This window comes from Rana temporaria, chromosome 5 (assembly GCF_905171775.1).
Source record: "Rana temporaria chromosome 5, aRanTem1.1, whole genome shotgun sequence".
In the NCBI taxonomy this organism is placed as follows: domain Eukaryota; kingdom Metazoa; phylum Chordata; class Amphibia; order Anura; family Ranidae; genus Rana; species Rana temporaria.
This window is the reverse complement of record NC_053493.1, coordinates 314,391,416-314,415,109: the sequence shown is the minus strand read 5'-3', so window position 1 is coordinate 314,415,109 and position 23,694 is coordinate 314,391,416. Positions and strand designations below refer to the sequence as shown.

Below are 23,694 nucleotides of genomic sequence, written 5' to 3'. Positions count from 1 at the left end.
GTGCGGCTTCCGATGATGTCTTTGTGACAAATCGCGTAAGCCGGAGCTATTTGGCATCATTACCTCACAACCCAGACTTCCTTGTTCTTTTGTATACATTGTCTGTATTGGTTAGGGTTCCTGTAAGTTTACCTATTATCTTGCACAATAAATAAGAGTTGTAAGGAGTTATGCTATGGGCATCATTATTGTCTTCATGAGCTCACTAGGGTAGATCAAGTAGGCTGTTGTGAGGACCACATTTATAGTCATTTGTTACGATGGAGGCTAGTTACCCTTTGATAGGTAGTGTCATCCGGTGAGTGCTGCACTCTGTACTGTATTTGTATTTATGGACTTCATTTAAAGATATATTGTTCACACAGTTATCACTGTAATATTTTGATCAATTTATTATTGCACATTAGCTCTTTGTTTTATGGTATAGTTACTTATGCACTTGCACTTCGCACTTTTGTATTAAGATGCTGTAGCTCTTTAACCTCCCTGGCGGTATGATTCTTTCAGAAAAAACATGCTGAAAGCGGTACCATTATTTGCAAGGAAATTTGGCGTTTTATACTGTAGGTCTGTAATTTTTAGAAATAACTCACTTAAATCTGACCAAACAAGATTCTAATAGGCATCCCGGGTATGACATTTTTTTAAAAACAAAATTATAAATTATAATATAATAAATAATTATAAATAATTATAACAAATAATAATCAAAATCACTGAAATTTGCTCAGTTGCAGAATTGTCGGTGTCATTTTTTTTTTTTTTTTTTATGACGAATTTCCCCACAAATCGCTATCGCACAATTCTGCAAGTGATTATAATTTATTATCGCTGTTTTTTAGCTGATCTAAAACTATTTTTGACATAAAGGGACACTTTTGGTTGCTATGGACAATCTACAGTTTGCAGGGAGAAAGAAACTTTTTTATTTTATAAAAGTACATGCAGGGCACTGGGCAGACCACTAGGGACAAGGTATAGTACATACAGTACTATAATCTATAAGATTACAGTATACTGTATGTAATGTGTTTGTTTACTTTTTTGAATTTTGGCGCCGTTCTCCGTCCCCGTGCGTCGTAACGTCGCAGGGAACGGAGATCGGCGGCACAGGAGGACGCTGTGTGAATCAAGCGAGGTCCCGCTCGCTCACACAGCGCGGTGGCATCGCTGGATCCAGGGACAAGGTAAGTAAACAGTGCCTGTGGATCTAGCGAGGCAAGCCCAAGTCTGACTCGGGGTTACCGCTCGCAGCAGGAAAATCTAACCCCGAGTCAGACTTGGGAATACCGCCAGGCAGGTTAAGGTTGTTTAGGTCTTGTTTTTTTGCACATATTACTTTATTTTGATACATGAGAATTCCACCTACCCATTTCTGTACCTCAATGCTCTCAAATGGAGCACGGTTTCACTTACATATTTGCATTATGACATCAAAAATAAAATCATTAGACAAGATGCATTCCTTCCTTCATTAAAGTCAGCTGATCAGTATTATGAATAGGATGTGCACATTTAAAAAAACACATGGCACTATGTGCAATTGTATGAACAAAGCTTTAAAGTCAACTGGTGTGGAGGGGACTAAAGGAGTTGTCACGGCTGACCTTTTAGGAATGCTAGTTACCCCGCTGTCATAATCATCCTCTAACTTCAATACTTAGTTTCACAGGCTCTTCTGATCTGCTTTCTTGTAAAGAAACAGGAACATAGTATTGGAGCTAATGGATCTGTATTGGAACCAGGCAAATATAATTTTCTAGGAGATTATTACGGACAGCCTCCCTATTTCTCTCACAGCATGAGTTTTCTTGAAATTCCATTTAACATGTTTGCTGCTTTTTATATAAGATATGGGAACACAGTATCTTCCTCCAAAGTATGCAGTATGAGTTAGATGAAACAAACTCCAGAAAAAATCATTAAAGTAACTCTGTCATGAGAGAAGTATGAGGACTGCCATTGCAGGCCTCCTCAAAATGCTGGAATTGGTATTCTTTAGTCACAGTCCTGGACCTAGCATGCTGTAGAGCAGAGGTATTGAATTAAAATTCAGGGCAGTTATTTTTTTTTTTTGTCCCTGAAATGTCCGACACCGACATGCTTTTGATGTGAAAATCCCGAGGCTATATCTGCTCCGCCTCTGCACTGTCCCCTCAGGCAATAGGAACATGCTGTATAAGCCACCTTTTACAGCGCAGCTTTTTGACACAGGAGCAGAAGATGCCGACTGTTGGAGGAGAGGGAGGCGGGGACACAACCTGCAGTGTGGGATGGACTGCTGCCTGATAAGGTAAGCTGGTTGAGCTGACCAAAATTGATTCTAGTCAGTGGATTATCCCATTGAGCTGAGAGGGAGAATGTCATTACCTGTTCACCACTACACAGGCACAGTCCCCTCCTCTCCTGCATTACCACCTAATGTGTCTGTGAGCTGCTGGGGCACTACAAGTACCAGCATGCCAGGAGATGGGGCAACAGTGTGTTCAATCAGGCTGAATTTTGAGTGAAAAGTGCTGGTGTGTGTGTGTGTTCATTGTATGTGTGTGTATGTATAATGCATGTGTGTATACACTGTATGTATAGTGTGTGTGTAATTAAAAAAAAATCTTTCTTTGCATTCCAATGCTTCAGATCTTCTTCAGCCGACTTCTGCCTCTTCTGTCCATCTTTTAAGCCCCATTCACACCTGAGCGTTTTGTAGCTTGAAGCCTGAAGCTACAAAACGCTGGAGGAGAAAAAATCTATTATTCTCTATGGAGATGGTTCACATCTCCACTCCAAAACGCCTGAAGCCAGAAGCTCTAAAACGCCTGAAGCTCAAACAAGTTCTGGGACTTTTTTTTTAGGCAGATTTGGGAGTTTTTCTGTTTTTACGTTGGTGACCTTTTGACCTGTACAAAATCACAGCAAAAACGCGGTAAAAATGCTGCAAAAATCGCAGTAAAATTGCGCGACTTTCTGCCTGAAAACGCTATGCTCATGTGTGAATGGGGCCTTACTGTATGTGTGTATGTAAACTGTGCATGTATACTGTGTGTGTGTTTATGTATACTGTGCATGCGCATGTGTGTATACTGCATGATCCATGTGTGCCCACTGCTGCTCAACAGAAGTCAATCTAACAAGCCTGTGCACGTGAAAAAAGCATTTGTTGCCATTTGGAACCATCCGATTGGTGAACTGCATAACTCTGCCTCAGATCAGGCAGCAGGGCTGGGTACACACTTGTGCAGTGACATCATGGCACACATCAAGCATGGCCTTTATTCACATGCCCCACTGCCCGATCTGAGGCCAACCAGTTCACTATTCCGCTGGCTCTACGACTCACTTGCGCAGTACAGAGGCTGCAACATGGTATTTTTTCTAATTAAAAGCCTTTTTCCTGACAGCTGCATGCCACACTAAGGTTCAAAGGTGTGTGTAAGGGGACACTGATGGAAGGTGACACTCTGGGGGCTCTGCCGTAGGGTGGCACACTGGGGGGCTCTGCCGTAGGGTGGCACACTGGGGGGGCTCTGCCGTAGGGTGGCACACTGGGGGGGCTCTGCCGTAGGGTGGCACACTGGGGGGGGCTCTGCCGTATATATTGTAATGTTTGTTACTTATGCCTAGCGTGACAGCCATCTGTAGGCCCGGGGGCCCCATAATCTTCTATTGCCCGGGGGCCCCATGAGTTGTCAGTCCACCCCTGCCCACCTCTTATATTACAGTATACACTTTGCATCAGTGTCATTAGTCATGCAGAACCCCCTCTTTACAATACAGCCCCCCTTTACATCACAGCCAACCTCTTTACATTACAGTTCTCCTATTTATATCACAGCTCCCTTTATATCAGTGTCCTCAGCCCCTACCTCACATCATACATACCTCCCAAACTTTCTCGTTATGAGGGATACCCATTAGCAAAAGGTATGTAGGCATAGGACACACCTACTGCCATACCCCCTTAAAGGAGAATAAAAAAAAAAAATGATTGTTAAACCCACAAGGGCTTTTATATCACTAGTTTCCTTTATATTGGCTTTTGGAATTTACAAATGCAGCAATTTAGAAATTGCATAACAGGTTTAGCACTGGGAAACTTTATTTTTATTTTTATAGATAAGCAGTGCATTTTATATACAACTAAATAGATCAGACCAAAATGAGGGACAAATAAAGGAGGACAGAGGGACTTTGTTCTGAATGAGGGACAGTCCCTCGAAATCAGGGACAGTTGCATTATAGGTATGCATCATAGTCCCCCTTCCCTTCACATTATTGTCCTCTGTCACCCCTTCACATCACAACCCTCCTTTTTTTACATCCCAGTTCTCGTCATATAACATTTTGCACTCTAAATCACAACCCTTGCTTCCCAATCCCCTTTACACCCCACCCCCCTGCCAATTCCTTGCATCCTAGTCCCCTTTACATAAAAGCCTCCTCTTTTACATCACATTTCCCCCTTCCAATCACGGGCCTCCTCCAACCTTTCCAAAACAGGCAGGCGATTGGTTGCTAGGACCTACCTACTTCCTAGTAACAAAACACCTGCTTGTTAACTTAGTTAAGTTGGCCAGCTCGCACCCTCTGTTTAGATATGCCATGCCTTCTACCTGCTGTAAGAATGAAAGCTGTGGTGGCAGCAGAGGAAGGAGAATATCACGCAGAAGAAGACACCCAGGATGTATTCAGTGATTGCAGCCTCCATTAATAACTCACAACATTGTCCCTTTAAAGCAGTAGTAAACTCTTCTTTCGAAAATTGTACTACAGGTAAGCCTATAAGGCTTACCTGTAGGTACAGTTAATATCTTCTAAACTTGCGATGTTTAGGAAATATTTACACTGGATGCAGCCAGTGACGTTACCGGGTCTCTGAAGGTTGCGCTGAGGGCTCCTGTGTGGGAGTGACGTCTTTGCGACCCTGACCACTCGCACTGCTGGAGCTTGCAAACCCGGAAGAATGACGGCGTGAAGATTAAAGCCCCATCAGCGGTGACAGCGTGCCGCTGGAGGGCTTTGTTTTAGTGGAAGTATTTCATAATGTGCTAGTGTGTGATGCATTTTTTTTTTTTTACATGCCACAGTTTACTACCGCTCTAAGTGGAAGTTGGTGAAGAATTTGGAACTGACAAGATCAAAATGTGAGATTTTCACACATTTAGAGCAGGGTATGTTCAGTGGAAATGATACTGAAAGAGGAGGCTTACAGTTTTTAAATGACCTACATTATACTGCAGTTCTTTTCCAAACCTAGGGCCAGATCCACAAAGAGCCGGCGTAACGTAAAAATTCCCATTTAAGTTACACTGCCTTAAAATTTCTACCTAAGTGCCCGATCCACAAAGCACTTACCTAGAAATTTTTGTCTGTGTAACTTAAATTCCGCCGGCGCAAGGCGTTCCTCTTCAAATGGGGGCGATTCACATTTAAATTAGGCGCGCTCCCGCGCCGGCTGTACTGCGCATGCTCGTGACGTCATTTTCCCGATGTGCATAGCGCGAAATTACGTTACGCCGAGCTTTGTGGATCGCGCCGGGTCAATAAAGTTGCGTCGAAAAAAAAAAATTAAAACAAAAAAAAAAACGCGTCGCTGGACAGAAGGGTCTGCTTTTACAAGGTGTAAACAGTTTACACTTTGTAAAAGCAGCCCTAATTTTACGATTGCAAACTAAAACTTACGAAGAAAAAACTAAGCTGAAAAGCTTTGTGGATCTCCGTAAGTGCTAATTTGCATACCCGAGGCAGCATTTCGACGCGAAATGCCCCCAGCGGTGGATGCGGTACTGCATCCTAAGATCCGGCAGTGTAAGTCCCTTACACATGTCGGATCTTCTGTCTATCTCTTGGAAACTGATTCTGTGGATCAGTTCCAAAGATAGAAACAGGGATACGACGGCGTATCAGTAGATACGCTGGCGTATCCCTTTTGAGGATCTGGCCCCTAATTCCCAAGTACTCACAACAGGCCACATTTTGGGAAATACCCCTAGATAAAACAGCTGACATAAATACCAAAGAAAGGAAATTAATTTAACCACTTCTCACCCTTAGGATGTATGTGCATGTCCTCAGACGGGAGCGGCAATATCAAGACCATGGCTGCAACTGCAGCAATGATCCAGATATTGTTTTCTTCAGTCAGTGATTTCCAATAAAGTAAAAGTGATCAAGCAGCCATACAACAGCCAAATCACTTTTAAAAGGTGGCAGAAGGGAGTCCCCTCACTCCCGATGTCTTTACTGGACTCTCTTTTCCCCCCTAAAGTGCCTAAGGCTCCATGTACACGGGACATTTTTACAACTGCTCATAAATGATTCAACTTGACAGATAGTAACCCACATTTAAAATGTCTGTGTTGCCGCGTCTGCGTTTAGAAGTGTTTAAAAAACAAACAAAAAAAAACATTTATCTTCTGCATCTGAACCCATTTTGTTTTGCTTTCAAAGAAACACTGTGAAACACAACTGCCTAAAAACGGCAAGACTGTGTACATAGTCACATAGAATAACATTGAATGAGTTCAGGAGCAGTTGAAAAAAGCGTCCAACTGCCTGTGAACGTATGTTTAGCAGCGTCCCGTGTACATGGGGCCTAATACTGATGTGACCTGTTTCATTGGATGCACCAGAGTGAGAGGAACTTCCGTTGTTTTTTCCCCCTCTGTGATGTCAAAAGCCAGAATAAATTAGGATTTTGTCACTTCTGGTTTAGGTTTGTTATATATAAGCTAGTAGCAACTTGTAAAGCAGCTGATCAAACTGATCTGGTTTTAATGGACTGCTTTTTGCCCACATAGGTCTCACACGTATATGTCAACTGTGATTGCACCACATATGTGAGGTATCACTGTGAACATTAGAGTGGAAGCAATAATTATAGCAACCAACTCTAAACTGGTAGCCTGCAAAGGCTTTAAAATTGTCGCCCATGGATAATTTAACATACCGTAGTTTGTCACCATTCCACGCAATGCACAATTTTAAAGTGTGACATCTATTTACTCGGCATAAAATATATATATTTTTTATTTTACCCAAAAATTGGTATTATATTGTGTGAGATAATTTTCCTGAAAAGACAAATGCAAATATAGTGAGTGACATAAAAAAAACAAAAAACAAAACAACATGGCCTTTGCTTAAAAAAAGTATATAATGTTTGGGGGAGAAATGTCAGAATTGGCTTGGACTGGTGGTGGGTAAAGCACATGTGCTAGGTGAAGGAAATCCTGAAAACATGACCTCTGTTGAGTGTACTTGAAGACTGAGGTTCGGAACCACTGTGGTACAGTGAACTCTTTTGGGGTAAATATAATTCAGCTTTTTTACTTCATAGAAGTCTAAGAATTCAAAAGCAGCTGAGGCAGGTCAAATTAAGTTCAATTGCACCTGCAATGAAGTCTAAATAATCAAAAAAGTCAAACTGTGGTGGGAGGCGGCACGGGTTAAATACTTATTCCAAATTTGTGTCGGGATGGGCCTGACAGGGGAATTCCCCTTATTGGGTAATTTTCGCTATCAGTATATTAGACTGAGTCATGCAGTCAGATCCCAGAGCAATTGCTCGTCCCTGCGCCTGGTAGACTCGACCTTTTTAGAGTGTGTTTGATGAAACTGTAAAAAAGGGTATCATCTTCAAAACATATATACAGCTACTGGCCCATACACAGGCGCCTTATATTCTGCCCTGCAAGGAGAAGTGGGAGCGCAATATTGGTCCCATTGACGGGGAGCAATGGGAACAAATACTGCAAGCTGGACCCTTGGTGTCAGTATCAGCGGCACAAAAACTGTTGCATTTGTTTATATTACATAGAGTGTATAGGACCCCAGCGCAATTGAACCGATAGGGAAGTATTGACACACCCATATGTCCCAAATGTCAGGTTCACCCAGGTGACCTTCTACACATGCTCTGGAAGTGCCCCAAACTTGTGAGATATTGGAATGCAGTGGTCACAATAATCAATTCTACCTTTTAGGTTGAGTTGCCTGTGGATCCGCTGGTGTGCTTGCTTGGAGGTCTCGACGAGGATTTGTATTCTCCTCCTACCTATATTGCTCTTATTAGACTACTTTATTTGGCAAGAAAGCTTATAGCAAGATACTGGTTGTCTACCTGGACTCCGACAAGCAAACAGTGGATCCAGGTAGTTAACGACATTCTTATAAGGGAAAAAAACACATATCTCCATAAGAAGTCACCACGGAAGTTTGAGAACATATGGCAATGCTTGTTGGGTGCACCAGAAGTACAGTAGCTCCTCCACAATTGGTCCTGAACAGATTACTACAATGTTAATAGCTTAAGTGGGAGGATGGTACGGATTTGAAATGACTTTAGTGAGAAGGGACATATGGGTAATGGGTCATGTGACATGAGAAATTACGGTATATAATGGCAACGTCAGGTTGAAATAGTTTATGTTTATTTTTTCTTTTCAAGTTTTAGGTTTTGTGTTTATGTTCATCCTTATGGAAGATATAGCACAGGGCAGGATGGAAGTTGTACTAGACAACTATTTCAGTGATGGTATTGAGTTTGAATAAGTACTCCTTATATTTGTACAACTGGCAATTTATACAGCCAGATAGAGAAAGGAGCTGTGTGTAAGTGGGCGTTCTGACTCTCCTGCAGTGCAAGGGAGGGGGCGAGCACGAAACTCCACACCAGTGAGAAAGCCTCGCATTACTGTGTGGAGTTACACATGAAACAACAGGAAGTGAGGATTTCTCAGAAGAAAAAAGGACATTTAAAAGCAAAATCGAAGGATGAGGTAAGTGAAGGAGGACTGCACTGAGGTAAAGGAAGCTATTTAGTTTTTTTTGTTACCTTTACAACCCCTTTAAGCAGCCTATAGGGGAGTCATTGTTTTCCTATTCAACCAGTGGGTTGAATGAAAATTACTCAATTCCCCCATCCACACACTCATGTGGAATGGGGAATCACGCCCCCTCAGCCTTGTACACTGAAGCTGGTTGTATAGAAATCGATCAGTAGATCGGCTTTTGTACAGCCAGCCTGCCCATACATGGATCAAAATTTGTCTGGTCTCTGCTGAACTGGACACATTTCGATCCATGTGCGCTTTCACCTGGATGTGTACTATTCAACAGCAATTTTCAAGTCTTATAACAACAATTTAATTGGATTAACCACTTCAGTACCGTGGGTGTTTTTCAGATTTGGTGTTTACAAGACTAAAACATTTTTTTTTGCTAGAAAATTACTTAAAACCCCCAAACATTATATATTTTTTTTTTCTAACACCCTAGAGAATAAAATGGCGATCATTGCAATACTTTTTGTCACACCATATTTGCGCAGCGGTCTTACAAGCACACTTTTTTGGGAAAAAATTCACTTTTTTTAATTAAAAAATAAGACAGCAATAAATTTGGCCCAATTTTTTTATATATTGTGAAAGATAATGTTACGCCGAGTAAAATGATACCCAACATGTCACGATAAAAATCTCGATAGGCGACGTTTAAAAAATTCTATAGGTTGCATTTTTTGAGCTACAGAGGAGGTCTAGGGTTATTATTGCTCTCGCTCCAACGATCGCGGCGATACCTCACTTGTGTGGTTTGAACACCGTTTTCATATGCGGACGCTACTCACGTATGTGTTCGCTTCTGCGCGCGAGCTCGTCGGGACGGGGCACTCGCGCCCCGTCCCAACGAGCGGGAGAGCGGCGGGAGGGGGGTCCCTCTCCCGCCACCGATAACGGTGATCTCGCGGCGAATCCGCCGCGGAGACCACCGTTATCTTTTACAGGACCGCTCACACTAAAGATGGATATCTCGGTTGTGGCAGCAGCTGCTGCCGTTACCGAGATATCCATCTTTAAAGTGCCGCCGTAAATAGTTGTAAGGCGGTCGGGAAGAAGTTAAGGTCTTAAAGCGGTGGTTCCCCCTAAAACAAATTTCTAACAATACATTCGTAAGACCCGTTACACTGCGGGTAGGCTGGCTTTTGTTTTGTTTTTTTAGTACATACCTCGATCTCGGCGTTTCGTCCCTTGGCGGTGGGCGTTCCTAGTTGATTGACGTTCCTCCGACGGGCGCATACTGCGCGTCACGACTTTCCGACAGAAGCCGAACGTCATTGCGCAGGCGCTGTATAGAGTCGGCTCTATACGGCGCCTGCGCAGCGACGTTCGGCTTCTTTCGGAAAGTCGTGACGTCACGTATGTGCCCGTCGGAGGAACGTCAATCAACTAGGAACGCCCACCGCCAAGGGACGAAACGCAGAGATCGAGGTATGTACTAAAAAAACAAAAGCCAGCCTACCCGCAGTGTAACGGGTCTTACAAATGTATTGTTAGAAATTTGTTTTAGGGGGAACCACCCCCTTTAACTTTGACTGGGCTTTTTCTAAGACATTCAAGTTCTGGATTTCTACCAGTCCAGCCAAAACTTTGGCAGCGTGTGTAGCATGTGTAGGGTTCAGCATGTGTCTTGTTGATGAAAAGCATTCCCCCTTTATTTTTACCATAAGAAAGTCTGATCTTCTCCCTGACAAAAAAATACAAACATACCAACTTTAGATTGGTAGGTTAAAAATAAGCAGACAGTAGATATTCAAAAGCTGTTCTAGTATATTCCTGTTTGCTTCATAGTAAAAACCCAAATCAGGCATGTTGTCTTCATCTAATACCTACTATATCAATGCCTTCTTTTGATAATGGTATAATACAGGTAATGAAAATGTTAGGAACTGATTAACTAAAAAACAAGTGTCATAAATAACCTTATCCAGTTGACGTTTTGCAGACTGCCATTGTTATTAAATATTGGATTATGTAGGTTTCCTCTGTAAGTTCAAGTTTCAGCTACACAAATTACTTAATTATAGCTAACAAGAAATCCAAAATAAGAAAGACATGACATACTTTGACCATCCTACTTAAAAACTGTGGGTTTCAGATAGAGACATTATCTGACTTTCTATATCTACACACTGGTCATCGCTCTTAGCCATTGGCTGTTCAGACAGACTTCAGTACACATGGACTGAATGTCAGTCGGTTTCTACTAAACCGGTCAATGACGCTCGACATTCGGCCCATGTGTACTATGCTTTAGGCCTCATGCAAAAAAAAAAAAAAAAAAAAATCTTTTACTGGTGTTTGACCATTTTTTTGCCAGCCTTCTTAACAATTCAATCAATTTGTGTGCAATCACACAGGGCCTTGCACCACAGTAGATCTACCGTATTTATTACAGGTACTTATATAGCGCCAACAATTTATGCAGTGCTTTACATATATATTGTACATTAACATCAGTCCCTCAAGGAGCTCACAGTCAGGTCCCTAACTTACAGACATACACATACTACAATTTAGACAGGAGCCAATTAACCTAACCGTCTCTGGAGTGTGAGAGGAAACGAGAGTACCTGGAGGAAAGCCATGCAGGCACAGGGAGAACATGCAAACTCCAGGCAGGTAGTTCCATGGTTGGGATTCAAACAAATGACCCTAGTGCTGCTGGGCAGAAGTGCCAATCACTGTGCTGATCTAAGGAAAATTGTACAGATGGTAATGTGTGTGGTAGAGGCATTATATTGTAAGCTCCTTTAGCTGACTGGTGTAAGCTATTTAATGTAGGTGCTACATAAAATAAGGAAAATCATTTTACAAAATGTACTCTTGTATTGCCAGTTGCCTTGAGAGCCTAATCCCTATATTTGCCAATATTCTAAACTTCTGAATAATCCTCAACCTGTTCTTATGCAAATCAGTGTGTTTGCTTTGCTACACAAAATGGGCAACAAGAAGGCTGCTATGCAGTAGTAAGTTGTGTTTCAAGAGGCTGTAGTCAGTACAGAAGCCTTGCAAGAGACTTTCATAAATGCAGATGTAGGTAAACTGAGTTTTCTTTTCAGCTTACAGCACAGTTGTAACATTTCCTGTATAGCATTTTCAGTTTTCAGGCTGGCTTGTTGATTTGTCTTTAGCTAAACAATTTTTTTTTTTTTTTGGTAATTACGCTTGAAACGATAACATATCCAATTGACATGTATTAATTGGTATACTCGAAATGGCCAAAAATGTAGTGTACAAAATCCTGATACACAGCAAAATCTGAGCTAAACCGGAACTTGCTGCTGTGACCAATCACAAAATGTTCTAATTTCCCTGTTTAGCTTTCAAAACACAAGTGCCAACAGCCCATAAAACAATAGCTCTTTCATGTACAAATAATGAAGCCAATGTAGCGATTATTCTTGTCAAGTGACACAACATTGCCTCCTTGACTTGGAAATATAGTAGATATTATGGGTGGATAGGAGTCCTTCCCAAATAAAAATAGCCAATTCAGTTTTTTCAACCCCCCCCCCCCCCCCAAAAAAAAAAGAAAAAAAAAAGAAAGAAAAGAAACCAAGCAAACTGATTATAAAGACAGCTGTGCAGATATAAGAGGACAGTAATCACAGCAGTGCAAGTTATTACTGTGACTGTATCCCTGAGAGATGGAAACTTTGTAAGCTTTCATCTACAATTAACGCACAGTCAGGGGACCCAATCATATTGGACCCCCTACTTTTTTCTTCAGATTGCCAGCAAAAGCAGGCTGCCTGAGTAACGCTTTTTTTTTTTTACATGTTGCTGTATGTGTTTTGTAAGATAATACAGTAAAGATACAATGACATATAAAGCAGGCGATCTCAAGCTGTGATCCCTAAAGACTTCAGAGGAGGTCAAATTGTACTTCAAGCATCATCCCCCCTGCAGAGAACAGCACTCTCTTTTTCTGTGCAGTGCTGATGACATGCCAGCCTTTAGATCTGACAGACTATTAGTATGTGTGTTGGTGAACAGGCTGTGCAGATGTACTCCATGTATGTATGTAAGTGTGCGTATATATATATATATTTTTTTTTCGCATTCTTTTTGGTTACATGGCCACATGAATTAAAACAAGATGTCTGATCTGACAACATTTTCTTTTAGAACCGATTTGGACAATAATGATGCAATATATGGACATCTATATGCAAACAATTGAGCGGACCAAGGTAGCATATTACTAACAGTTTCCTTATTGTGGTGTTGACAGAACCTATTGTTGGTAAATTGTCCTAATCTTTTTTTTGCTATATATGTCATCAAAAGTTGAATAAAAATGCTATACATTTCCTATGTGACATGCAGTTTGCAGTGTATTTTGCAAAGCAGCAAACTGCATTGTACTAAATCGAATTATGTAATTGGGACTGATTTTCCCTGTATGCTGCAGTAATGGGTGTGTGTACCCGAATTTCTGAAATATAAAACGTATGGTAATATGTGTTAACTTTCATTACATTCTTCATGTATTTTCAATTGCATCTGGTCTGACCAATCCCTTAAATGTACATGCATTCCTGTACTGTACTTTACAGATGTGTATGAATATGCTGACTGTATAGATCAGATTAGGTTCACTTGTTGGAAATTCATTGGGGAGAGATATCCTATTGCTCCACATTTTCCAGTCTAGCTGAAAGGCCTTTCTACAGATTTCTACTTCTGCCATCTGCAACATCCTACAAACAACTCATAGACAGCAGACATCTCACTAGGTATGCCACCACAGAGACGCTTGTCTATCTTCTAACGATTCCTGTGCTATTGGCATCCATTGCAATCTTTATATTTTTCCTGATTCAACCATTGTATGAATGTGATGCACATTTGGGTAAAAGCCCCTTTTCCATTTACCCTTAGAGGAAGGAATGATTAGATTTTTGGTTACAAAGAGATCATTCAGCATGTTATGGAACCCATAATCCCAACACTGTCAGGTTTGAAAGGCTGTGACTTTCATATCATTTTGACAAACAAATGTTCTTAGATTTAAGAGAGTTCTTAAATAGTTCATTCACATCAGCTTGCAATACATATACTGTGCTGGCCTTACATGCTACAGTTTGGTTGCAGTGACCTATGCTCTTCAATGCCAGCCAGTTCAAAGAGGCCCTTAAAAATGGGTATGATGCAACGCATGATGTGTGTGATGTAACATCTAAAAAGGCATGACGACGCTTACACATTAATATATGCTTTTTTACAACAAACTCACTACTTTCCAGATAAATACTGTCAGTTTGTGAAAACAGAACCATGGAAAAATTGTTTATTTTAGGTTTAAAAAATGTCTTAATACAGTGAGAAATTGTTTCTATTGAACTGCATGTTTAGCAGTGCTAGTGAAATATGTGAGCCATGTGTTGGGCTGCACATTGGGAGGGGAGGAATAAAATCAGTTCAGTCTGTGCATGCAGCTTTTTAGCATTTTCTTCTTGTCCTCTGCACAGTCCCATCTATGATCAAACAGTGCCATTCAGTCCTTTGCTGTTCTTCATCTTTACAACATGGAAATACTATATACAATTTTTACAGCTATGGCAGGAGACATGTATTCATTTATTTTTTAAATAAGCAAGTGTTAAAAGAATATCCCAGGGGACACCTAAGGCCTTATGTACACTGCTGCTGCTAAACTGACGTTTAGGAGCAGTTGGGCATTTTTTTCAACTGCCCTTAAACACTCCTCCATGTTATCTTATCAGTACATGTAAACATGGTCATTTACAGTCATTTCTAGGCAGTTGAGTTTAGAGGCTATTTTTGGAACGCAAAAAAATGGGTTCAGAAGCTGAGTTTAAAGGCATTTCAAGCGCCAAGCGCTTCTAAACATGGCTAAACCAGGTAACTTGTGTTTAGCCGTGTTTTGTTTAAAAAAAATAGCAAAAAATAAAAAATGCCTGTAAATGCTTTTAAACGCAGCTAAATGTGGCATGTTACCGCGGTAAAATGGATGTTTTAAACGTGGGTTACCATCTGTCAAGTTAAATCGTTCAGGAGAGGTTGTAAAAATGTTCTGTGAACATGAGTTCTATAGGCCCGTACACACGATCAAATATTCTGACAATTGTCGGACGGACGTGTTTTGTCGGACAATCCGACCGTCTGTATGATCCATCGGACAACTGTTTTCTGATGGATTATCCGATTGTGTGTACACAAATCCGTCGGACTAAAATTCAAAGTACAAATACGCATGCTCTGAACCAATGCTAAACATCAGACAACAATAGCAGAAGTTGGATATATAGAGATATTGATTCTGAGGTCTCCAAACCAGAGAATCAGAATATCAGAAGTTGCTCAAAGGGTGGCGGTAAAGAGCTGAAAAACCACGTGGTTTGGTGTATGTTGTCTGAAAATGCTCTGCTGTGTGTATGCATACCAAGTTCACGGCCAACGCCCCTTTGCACAAAAATCCACGGAAAAGTCCAATGGAAGTCCGATCATGTGTACGAGGCTTAAGGCTTCATGTACTTTACCAGGCTTCTGTTGGTAAACGGACGCTTAGGAGCAGTTGGGCGTTTTTTTCAGCTGACTCTGAACTCTCCTCTATGTTATCTTATCAGTACATGTACACCAAGTCATTTATAATCATTTCTAGGCAGTCGAGTTTAGAAGCATTTTTTGTAAAGCAAAAATATGCTTTCAGGACGGATGTTCAGAGGCATTTGAGACACCAAATGCCTGTAACAGCTTGTAAATGTGGTACCTTGCATTTAGCCACGTTTCATTTACAGGCATGTTTAATGGAGATACATTTATGACTATTTGCAAAAAAAAAACACTTCTAAAACGCAAACGCGGCTCAATACGGTAAAATAGACGTTGTTAAATGTCAGTTACTGTCTGTCAAGTTAAATAGTTCAGGAGAGGTTTTAAAACGTCTCATTAAGCCTTACTGTGAATTTAAAAACAGCATTATTTCTAGCTATATGTAGACGGTTACAGATATCACTTACATGCCAAATGACGGATATCATTCATTTTTAATTGACTTATTTTTTTAGGTCCTGTTCACACCAGACTGTAGTACGGGAAAAGCTTGTACAGTATGCGTTTCCTGCACTGCAGGGGATCAGAGCGATACAGATTAGAATGCAATGTTACTGCCACTCCAAATGCAGATTGCAAATGCAGTGTATTTGCAGACACCAAATCGCATAGTACCGCAGTGCCAGGCTATGTGGCTCATTAGGTCTTTAAAAATAGTGCTTTTCCCCACGGCCTAGTGTGTTTTCAAATGAATGGGCTGTCAAAATGCACCACACGCTTGCTGCTTTCCTGTGAAATCCTGGTGTGAATTTGCCCAAAAGGAGAAGCCTAAAATTTAGAATAAAGAAGTTGCGGTCAGGGTATTGACACACTTATGTTCTGTATAAGTCCTCATATGCACATGGGACGTCTGTTCATCTTCTCTGTCAGAACGGGGGAAATTACGCTTAAAAAACTGCATTAAAAGCCATATATTACACAAGCTTTTAGGTGTGTCAAGAGTTTGCACAGTAATGCATTCCATTGCACAAAATGCCATGCATGAATGCGCAAAACACTAAACACGTCTAGTGTTTAGGCACATCTAGCATTTTTTTCTGTTCTTCAGCTTCTTTCCTGAATGTGCTTTTAGAGTTTTTTTGTAAAAAAAACTCCTCTTTCTAATAAGTCAGTAAACGTCTTTGTGTGTATGGACACAGAGGCACATATAGAAGTACTTTAATTGGCAAAAAAAAAAAAAAAGAGGTCAAGGTGTTTTAAAAAAAAAAAAGCTTAGTATACACGGGCTGAATGTGGGGCGGCATTGGCCAGTTCAATAGTAACCGGCTGACATTTGGCCCCAGTGTAATGGAGCGCGTGGCCGGCTTCCATTGAAGGGGCATGGCCCAAAAAAGGTTTGACTGTCAAAACACAATAGCACAACAGGGGAGATAGCTGTACTAACATTAAATAGTTAGTACAACGGTCCCTCCTGAGCCATCAGGTTTTTTTGTTCAGCCTTGCTGGGTTTAAATAACAAAATCAAAATAAAACACTACTAGTGTGTACCAGGCCTAAAACAAAAATTAGGCAGAACAGAGGCTGACATGATGCCATATAAATACAGAGAACTGCAGGAATGGCTTAGGGGTTCCCTCTGAATTCCATTAACCAATTAATATCCAGTATCCATTTTTTTTAAATTCAATATTCCAGTAATAAAATGTTCCTCTTACACCAGGGTTCGACTAAACATGGGCGTCAGGTCGCAATTGCGACTGGAATTAGCAACCCGGGGAAGGAAGCTTAGGCCTTCAGAAGGGCGCACGGAGACACAGCATACCCCATCCTGTGTCTCCGTGCGCCCCCACCTTCCCCATTGTGCGATCGCGTCGGCCGCACCACAGGCCTAAGCTTCCGTCCCCGGGCGCCAGGTCGCTAATTCAAGTCTCAATTGCGACCGGGCGCCCGGATTTTGACTAACTCTGGTGTAAGAGGAAAATGTTATTACTGGAATATTGAATAAAAAAATGGATACTGGATATTAATTGGTTGATGGAATTCAGAGGGAACCCCTCAGCTATTCCTGCAGTTTTCTGTATTTATATGACATCATGTCAGCCTCTGTTCTGCCTTATTTTTGTATTAGGTCTGGTACACACTAGTAGTGTTTTATTTAATTTTTTTTATTTAAACCCAGCAAGGCTTAACAAAAAAACCTGACGGCTCAGGAGGAAACGTTGTACTAACTATGTAATGTTAGTACAGCTATCTCTCCTGCTGTGCCCCCCCCGCGCGAGAACATTACAGTCAGCGCTCTCAACCATTGGCTGAGAGAGCTGATCAGGAGCGGATCGTCAAACCTTTTTTGGGCCATGCACCTTCAATGGAAGCCGGCCACGCACTCCATTACACTGGGGCCAAATGTCAGCCGGTTACTATTGTTACTATTGCCTCCAATCCATCCCCAGTGTGTTCACGGCCATCTCCTTCCCTCTAATTAGAGCCCCTAAACATTATATATATTTTTTATTCTAACACCCTAGAGAATAAAATGGCGGTCGTTGCAATACTTTGTCACACCGTATTTGCGCAGCAGTCTTACAAGCGCACTTTTTTGGGGGAAAACACTTTTTTTCATTAAAAAATAAGACAACAGTAAAGTTAGCCCATTTTTTTTTTATAATGTGAAAGATAGTGTTATGCCGAGAAAATTGATACCCAACATGTTTTGCTTCAAAATTGCGTCCGCTCGTGGAATGGCGACAAACTTTTACCCTTTAAAATCTCCATAGGTGACGTTTAACACATTCTACAGATTGCATGTTTTGAGTTACAGAGGAGGTCTAGGGCTAGAATTATTGCTCTTGCGCTACCAATTGCGGCGATACCTCACATGTGTGCTTTTAACTCCATTTACATATGCGGGCGCTACTCACGTATGCGTTCGCTTCTGTGCGCAAGCTCGGTGGGACGGGGCCCGTTTTCTGGCTCCTAACTTTTTTTAGCTGGCTCCTAGATTCCAAGCCAATTTGTCAAACCCTGTCTTACACAATTAACATGATATTGCGAATGTGGCACGATGCATGCCACCTATAAAAAATAAAATAAAAAAAAAGCACCATCTTCCAAATGCTATTATTTTCCAAATACACAGCATGGCATATTTTTATGGTGACGACTCAATCCCTGCAATTTGAAACATGTACTAGGAATATTCTCTTGCAGTATATGTGTGGTGGATGTCAGATTTTTTTGCTTTATAGACATGTTGCATGGTGTATTAATGTTTTTTTACCTCGAGATTCACAAAACCTCCACACATTTTTCCCACTGAATCAAATTACAAGGAAGTGAGAGAAATTTCCGCCTGACCCTAGAAAGACTGTTGAGGAATTTTCACTTTAAGACACTGCTATGAAGCTCCCATTCTACTGAGCCAACGGAACAGAAAATACCAATATTCATCTGCAAGCAATGTTGAGCTTCTCTGTTTTTGTTAGTAGTGCTGCTCAGCTGCATCTTTTTGGATCCCTTTAGCACTTGACTGTATCAGCTAGTAACAAGTGGATGCTAATAGCCTTTCATCAGTAACAGGCAGTGTTGCCACATGCCAGGATGATCTTGGCTAGGACTAATCAGCAAGATTCAGCCTGCATGCCTCATGGCTCCAGCTACACAGACAGGAAGACTGATGTAGGTGCAGACTGACCTAACCAAGAGATAAGAGCTGGACGCTATGTGGACATCAGATGTCAGCGTCTTCTCTTCCAGACACTGGACAGTAGCAGCAGTGGTAACTTGTATCACATCAACAAGATAAGAAAAAGATAAAATTACTTCTGGTGGCTAAAGTGTGCAGATTAATTGACTATCTGACAGCATGACTGATGAGCAGTTTACATCTAATTATGTAACCAAAAATTCACATCAATTCAAAATTTTAGCCTAGAAATGCCTTGCATTACTTTCTCATATTTCATCAAAGTTTTATTTAATGATAATTCTGTACAAAAATTGTCAGTTGAGTCCAAGTGGACTGACTGCATGCCAACTTCACCATGTATAATGGCCATAATCTGACCTATAAATTTATGCTTAACCTACACCTAGGCTGCAAAAAAAAAAAAAAAACAGCAGAAAGCTGACAGATTGTTTGGGTTAAAAAATATATTTTGTACAAGATCCCAATACATATACTGGCAGAACCCCTATTAAGCAGTGCTAATCAGCAATAATATGCTGTCATGGTGTCATATTATACTGGACAAGGGGGTATTTTATGTTAAATATGACATTTCAAATAATTTAAAGACAACCTTTCTCGAGAGAAACAGAGGCTGCCATTGCTGATTTTTCATTCTCAAAATGTTAGATCTTGTGATGTCATGCTGACCCTCTTGGCAACCTTGGTACACAGTGGCTGTGTTTCCAGTTGTACTCCTCCATCAACTGTCAAAAATGCCACCACCCCTCCTATTACTCTGTACCCCCCTACACCTTATGCTGTATGTTCTCCCTTCTGTTACCCTTTATCGCAATCCACCAGTTATTTTAGCACTTCTATCTGTCCCATTACTTTGCACCCTCCTTTTCTGGCCTTGCACCCCCCTGTCACTGTACTATCCCCTTTCTCATTATGCTCTCCCTTCCACCACAACACTCCTCTAAACCCTTATGGCATACAATGCCCTGCTTTCTCTTCCCACCGCACACACTCACTTATTTTTGTCATTTCGGCTGGTGAACTGTCCCTCCTCTCTGGATGCCACTGCTGCTCCTCTCAGCATCACCAGCAAAATACTTTATTGGTTCAAAAATACCCCATTTGGTACAGTCATATTGTTAAACAAATTTTGTTAATGTAATGTATAACCTTGTAAACTTGAAAACTCATTAATAAACACCATTGAAACCAAAAATACCCCATTTGGAATATGCAGTTCAGTTTTGTGGACAAGTTAAAAAAAAAGTTGGGGAACTGGAGAAATTGCAGAGATAAACTGATGAGAGGTATTGAGGACCTCAGCTATGATTAAAGATTGGCTGAAATTAATTCATTTTATCTTTAGAAGCAGTGATTAAGAGGGAACATGATCACTATGTACAATTACATAAACAGTCCATTACTAACAGCTGCAGCAGCTGAGAGCGCGGTATAAACTGTATGTAGCCTCATACAGTATACAGCGCTGTGTTCCAGCAGAGGGATGGGAACTTCTTGTCTCATTCTCGGAACAAAATAGAGTTGGGCTGGCTGCTGCTCAGCCTTTCACAGCTAGCTTTTTATTCTATGAATAAATAGAAAACTTTCTGTGATTGGCTGAGGTGAAGATGTGGGTGGATGATGTCACAACCTCCGACTTCATTCATAGCATGGCTGAGCAGCACTCAGGTCGACTTGATTTTGTTCCAGGAGCGATATGGGAAGTTCCCCTCCCTATGCTCGAACACGTGCTCTATACTGTAATGTAGCAGAGCCTACATGCTGTATAAACAATACAATATCAGCTGCTGCATCTGTTAGCGAAGGTAATGGTTTGATTGAAACTATTAAAACTTCACTGAAAGCTAGAAATTAGCTTTAAGGCCATTACAAATGACAAGGGGCACGCTTTAAATCTCGACGAAGAGAGACCTAAAGTGATTCCAAACCTTACTCTTTTTAAAATAATGAAACATGTTATACCCTTCCTAGGGAGGCACTTATGTAGGTTTAATCCCTAGTCGCACTGCCTGCATCTATAGACACAGGCAGCACAGCTACTCCCCCAGCTTGATCGACAGCTCAGCTAGACCCCCTGCAATGACTCCTGCTGCTATCAATCTACTCTGTGTGAAGGGATAGAGCTGCTGCTCTCCGGGACAACACTTGTTTGAGATCCAGCTCATATAAGTATAGGGAAGATCCTGGTTCCAGAATTTTTTTTTTTTTTTTTTTACATGAATCAAAGAGTGCATTAACGTAAAAAACCTTAAGGCTTTAGAACCACTTTCATCTTCTTGTATAGGAAGGCTACTTCAGAGTAAGAGCTGTGAAAATGTGGAACAGGCTCCCTTGAGAACTAGTTCTGGTCAGCTTAGTATTGTTTTATAAAAATAGCTGGATGCATTCCTAAATACACAAAATATAACAGGGGATCAAATACACAAAATATAACATGGGATCAGGGGATCATAAAGGAATGTTTTCCCTTACTGGAGCAAATTTGACCATGCTTTTTTTTTTTGCCTTCTTTTGGATCTACTGGGTATAGGGTTCTGTATATTAAAGTTTTCTATTTATTATACTTATTTTTTTGGGTTGAACTAGATGGCATCTTTTTTCAACCTATGCAACCATCACACCCTCTGCCCCCCTCAGCACCCTCCCTACCATACCTTCTTTCACCCAGACACCACAAAACCCTTACCAACTAACATTTCACCTGCCACCATGCCATTGACTGACCGCAAAGATAAGTCCTGCTCCGCCTCAGCTGGCAAGCTAGTGTTCTCTCTCTATGACGCTGTCTGGCCTAACCACAACAGATTGACCCTGAACGCAACATCCACCGATACAATGGCATCCTGTTCCTGGGGATGTCAGCCAGCTCCAAAGAGCTGGAGTGGCTGCCACTGAACAGGCTGGCTATGCTCAATATACCATTGTCCTTTCAAAATCAACCGATATGCGCACTGAAGATAACCATGGAGCTGAGGTGGCGGGAACTGTAGGTTTCCAGGGTGAAGAATTGTATCATGCTCTGCTCCAGGACTGGATTTGGCCAGTTAATGTGAGCTGATCTGGGGGTACTACAGTGTAGAACATGGGCACGGTATCTGTATCACTACCTTCAATTGGGTGGTGAGAAGTTAGGACCCCTCTCAAGTTTTTATTGCTGACTGTACGCCCATTAGAGGGATTCACTCTAATTGTCCAGGTGACCAATGTCCAGTTGGTAATGCTTTCTTTGAACGGTCTGATGGATGTGGTTTTTCTATTACCACCACCAATCTCCAAAAAGTGCAACAACAGAATTCTATTTTGGAGATTATATTATTGTTGTTATTATTATTATTATTATTATAAAAATAGGGCACAAATGAAATAATAATAAAAATATATATATATTATCTTAGCTGGGTCCTGCTCGTGTGATTGAACATGGTTCCTTCTCTTTTTTATGCAACATACAAATAAATTGTTATGCAACACTATAAAGAAATATCAACTACATTAAATATTTAAATCCCCATATTCAAAACAAACCACTTAAAAACATTACATCCCTTTCATTTGTACATGCAAGTTATTTCCTAAATGATCACTTTAACTGCATGTAATTACAATACTGCTTTAGCTGGAGTTAATTAAATCAAGGTGCAGACAATTAATAGTAAATGTAAGACATTTCCCAAAGCTAGCTTTGTGAGTAGCTGCAGTGTCATTCGTCGCTCATTTCTATATGTGCTCAACAATAGTCGACACTTAAATCTAAACCATCAACTCTCTGGAGCACAAATGTAAAACTTTACCTCAGGCCTCACATATATCACTGTTGCCCAAAAGCTGCACCGCTGACTGAGAACAACCACCTACAATGAAACATCACAGAGAAATAAGTCAGCTAGGTAAACTAGAAAGCTAAAATTCACCACATAATTCACAAAATGCAAATAGATGGCAACATTTCTATATTGGTGTTATATTTTTAATGTAACTTGTATCACATCTAAGACATGGTGTATGATGTGGTGGGAATGCCAAATAATAAGAGTACTGGGAGGAGATCCTGGAATACATGGAGGTAGTAACAGGAGTAAAACATTTTACAAATGGCACAAATAATACAAAAAAGAAATATGGAAAAATGTTGGTCCCACCCCTGCTCAACGCGGCAAAAGGGTTAATCCCAAAAAACTGGCTATCAACAACAAAGCTGACTATAAAAGAGTGGATCCTGCGGGTGGACTCTGAGATGGAATACCATGAAGAGCAGGGAAGGGGGGGGAAGCTATAGAGTAATATGGGAAAAATGGAGAGATTTTAAATTATCAGATAAATATGTACAGGGAATGACAGAAAACGATAGGGAATAATAAAGAGCAAGAAGGAAGGATGACAGATCGGAGTGGGAAGGGGAGTAGGGGGAGGGGGAGGGTAAGGAAGATGGGAAGGGGAGGGGATATGGAAAAGGGGAAAACTAGGAAATATGTATGTTAACCACTTAAGGACCACCTCCTGCACATTTACGTTGGCAGAACGGCACGGCTGGGAACAGGCACGTACCTGTACGTCCCCTTTAAGTCCCGCGATCGGTCACAGGAGCTGAAGAACGGGGAGAGGTGGGTGTAAGCACACCTTTCCCGTTCTTCACAG

General features: G+C 41.1%; 1 protein-coding gene across 1 annotated transcript in view; it reads right to left on the bottom strand.

Annotated features, from left to right (window-relative positions):
- Window positions 1–23,694, bottom strand: part of SPIDR (scaffold protein involved in DNA repair) — a 761,161-nt gene that overhangs the window by 42,759 nt on the left and 694,708 nt on the right. The window contains exon 14 of the mRNA XM_040354167.1: window positions 22,851–22,910. Within this exon, the coding sequence (XP_040210101.1) occupies window positions 22,851–22,910 (60 nt within the window). The remainder of the gene's footprint in view (window positions 1–22,850; window positions 22,911–23,694) is intronic.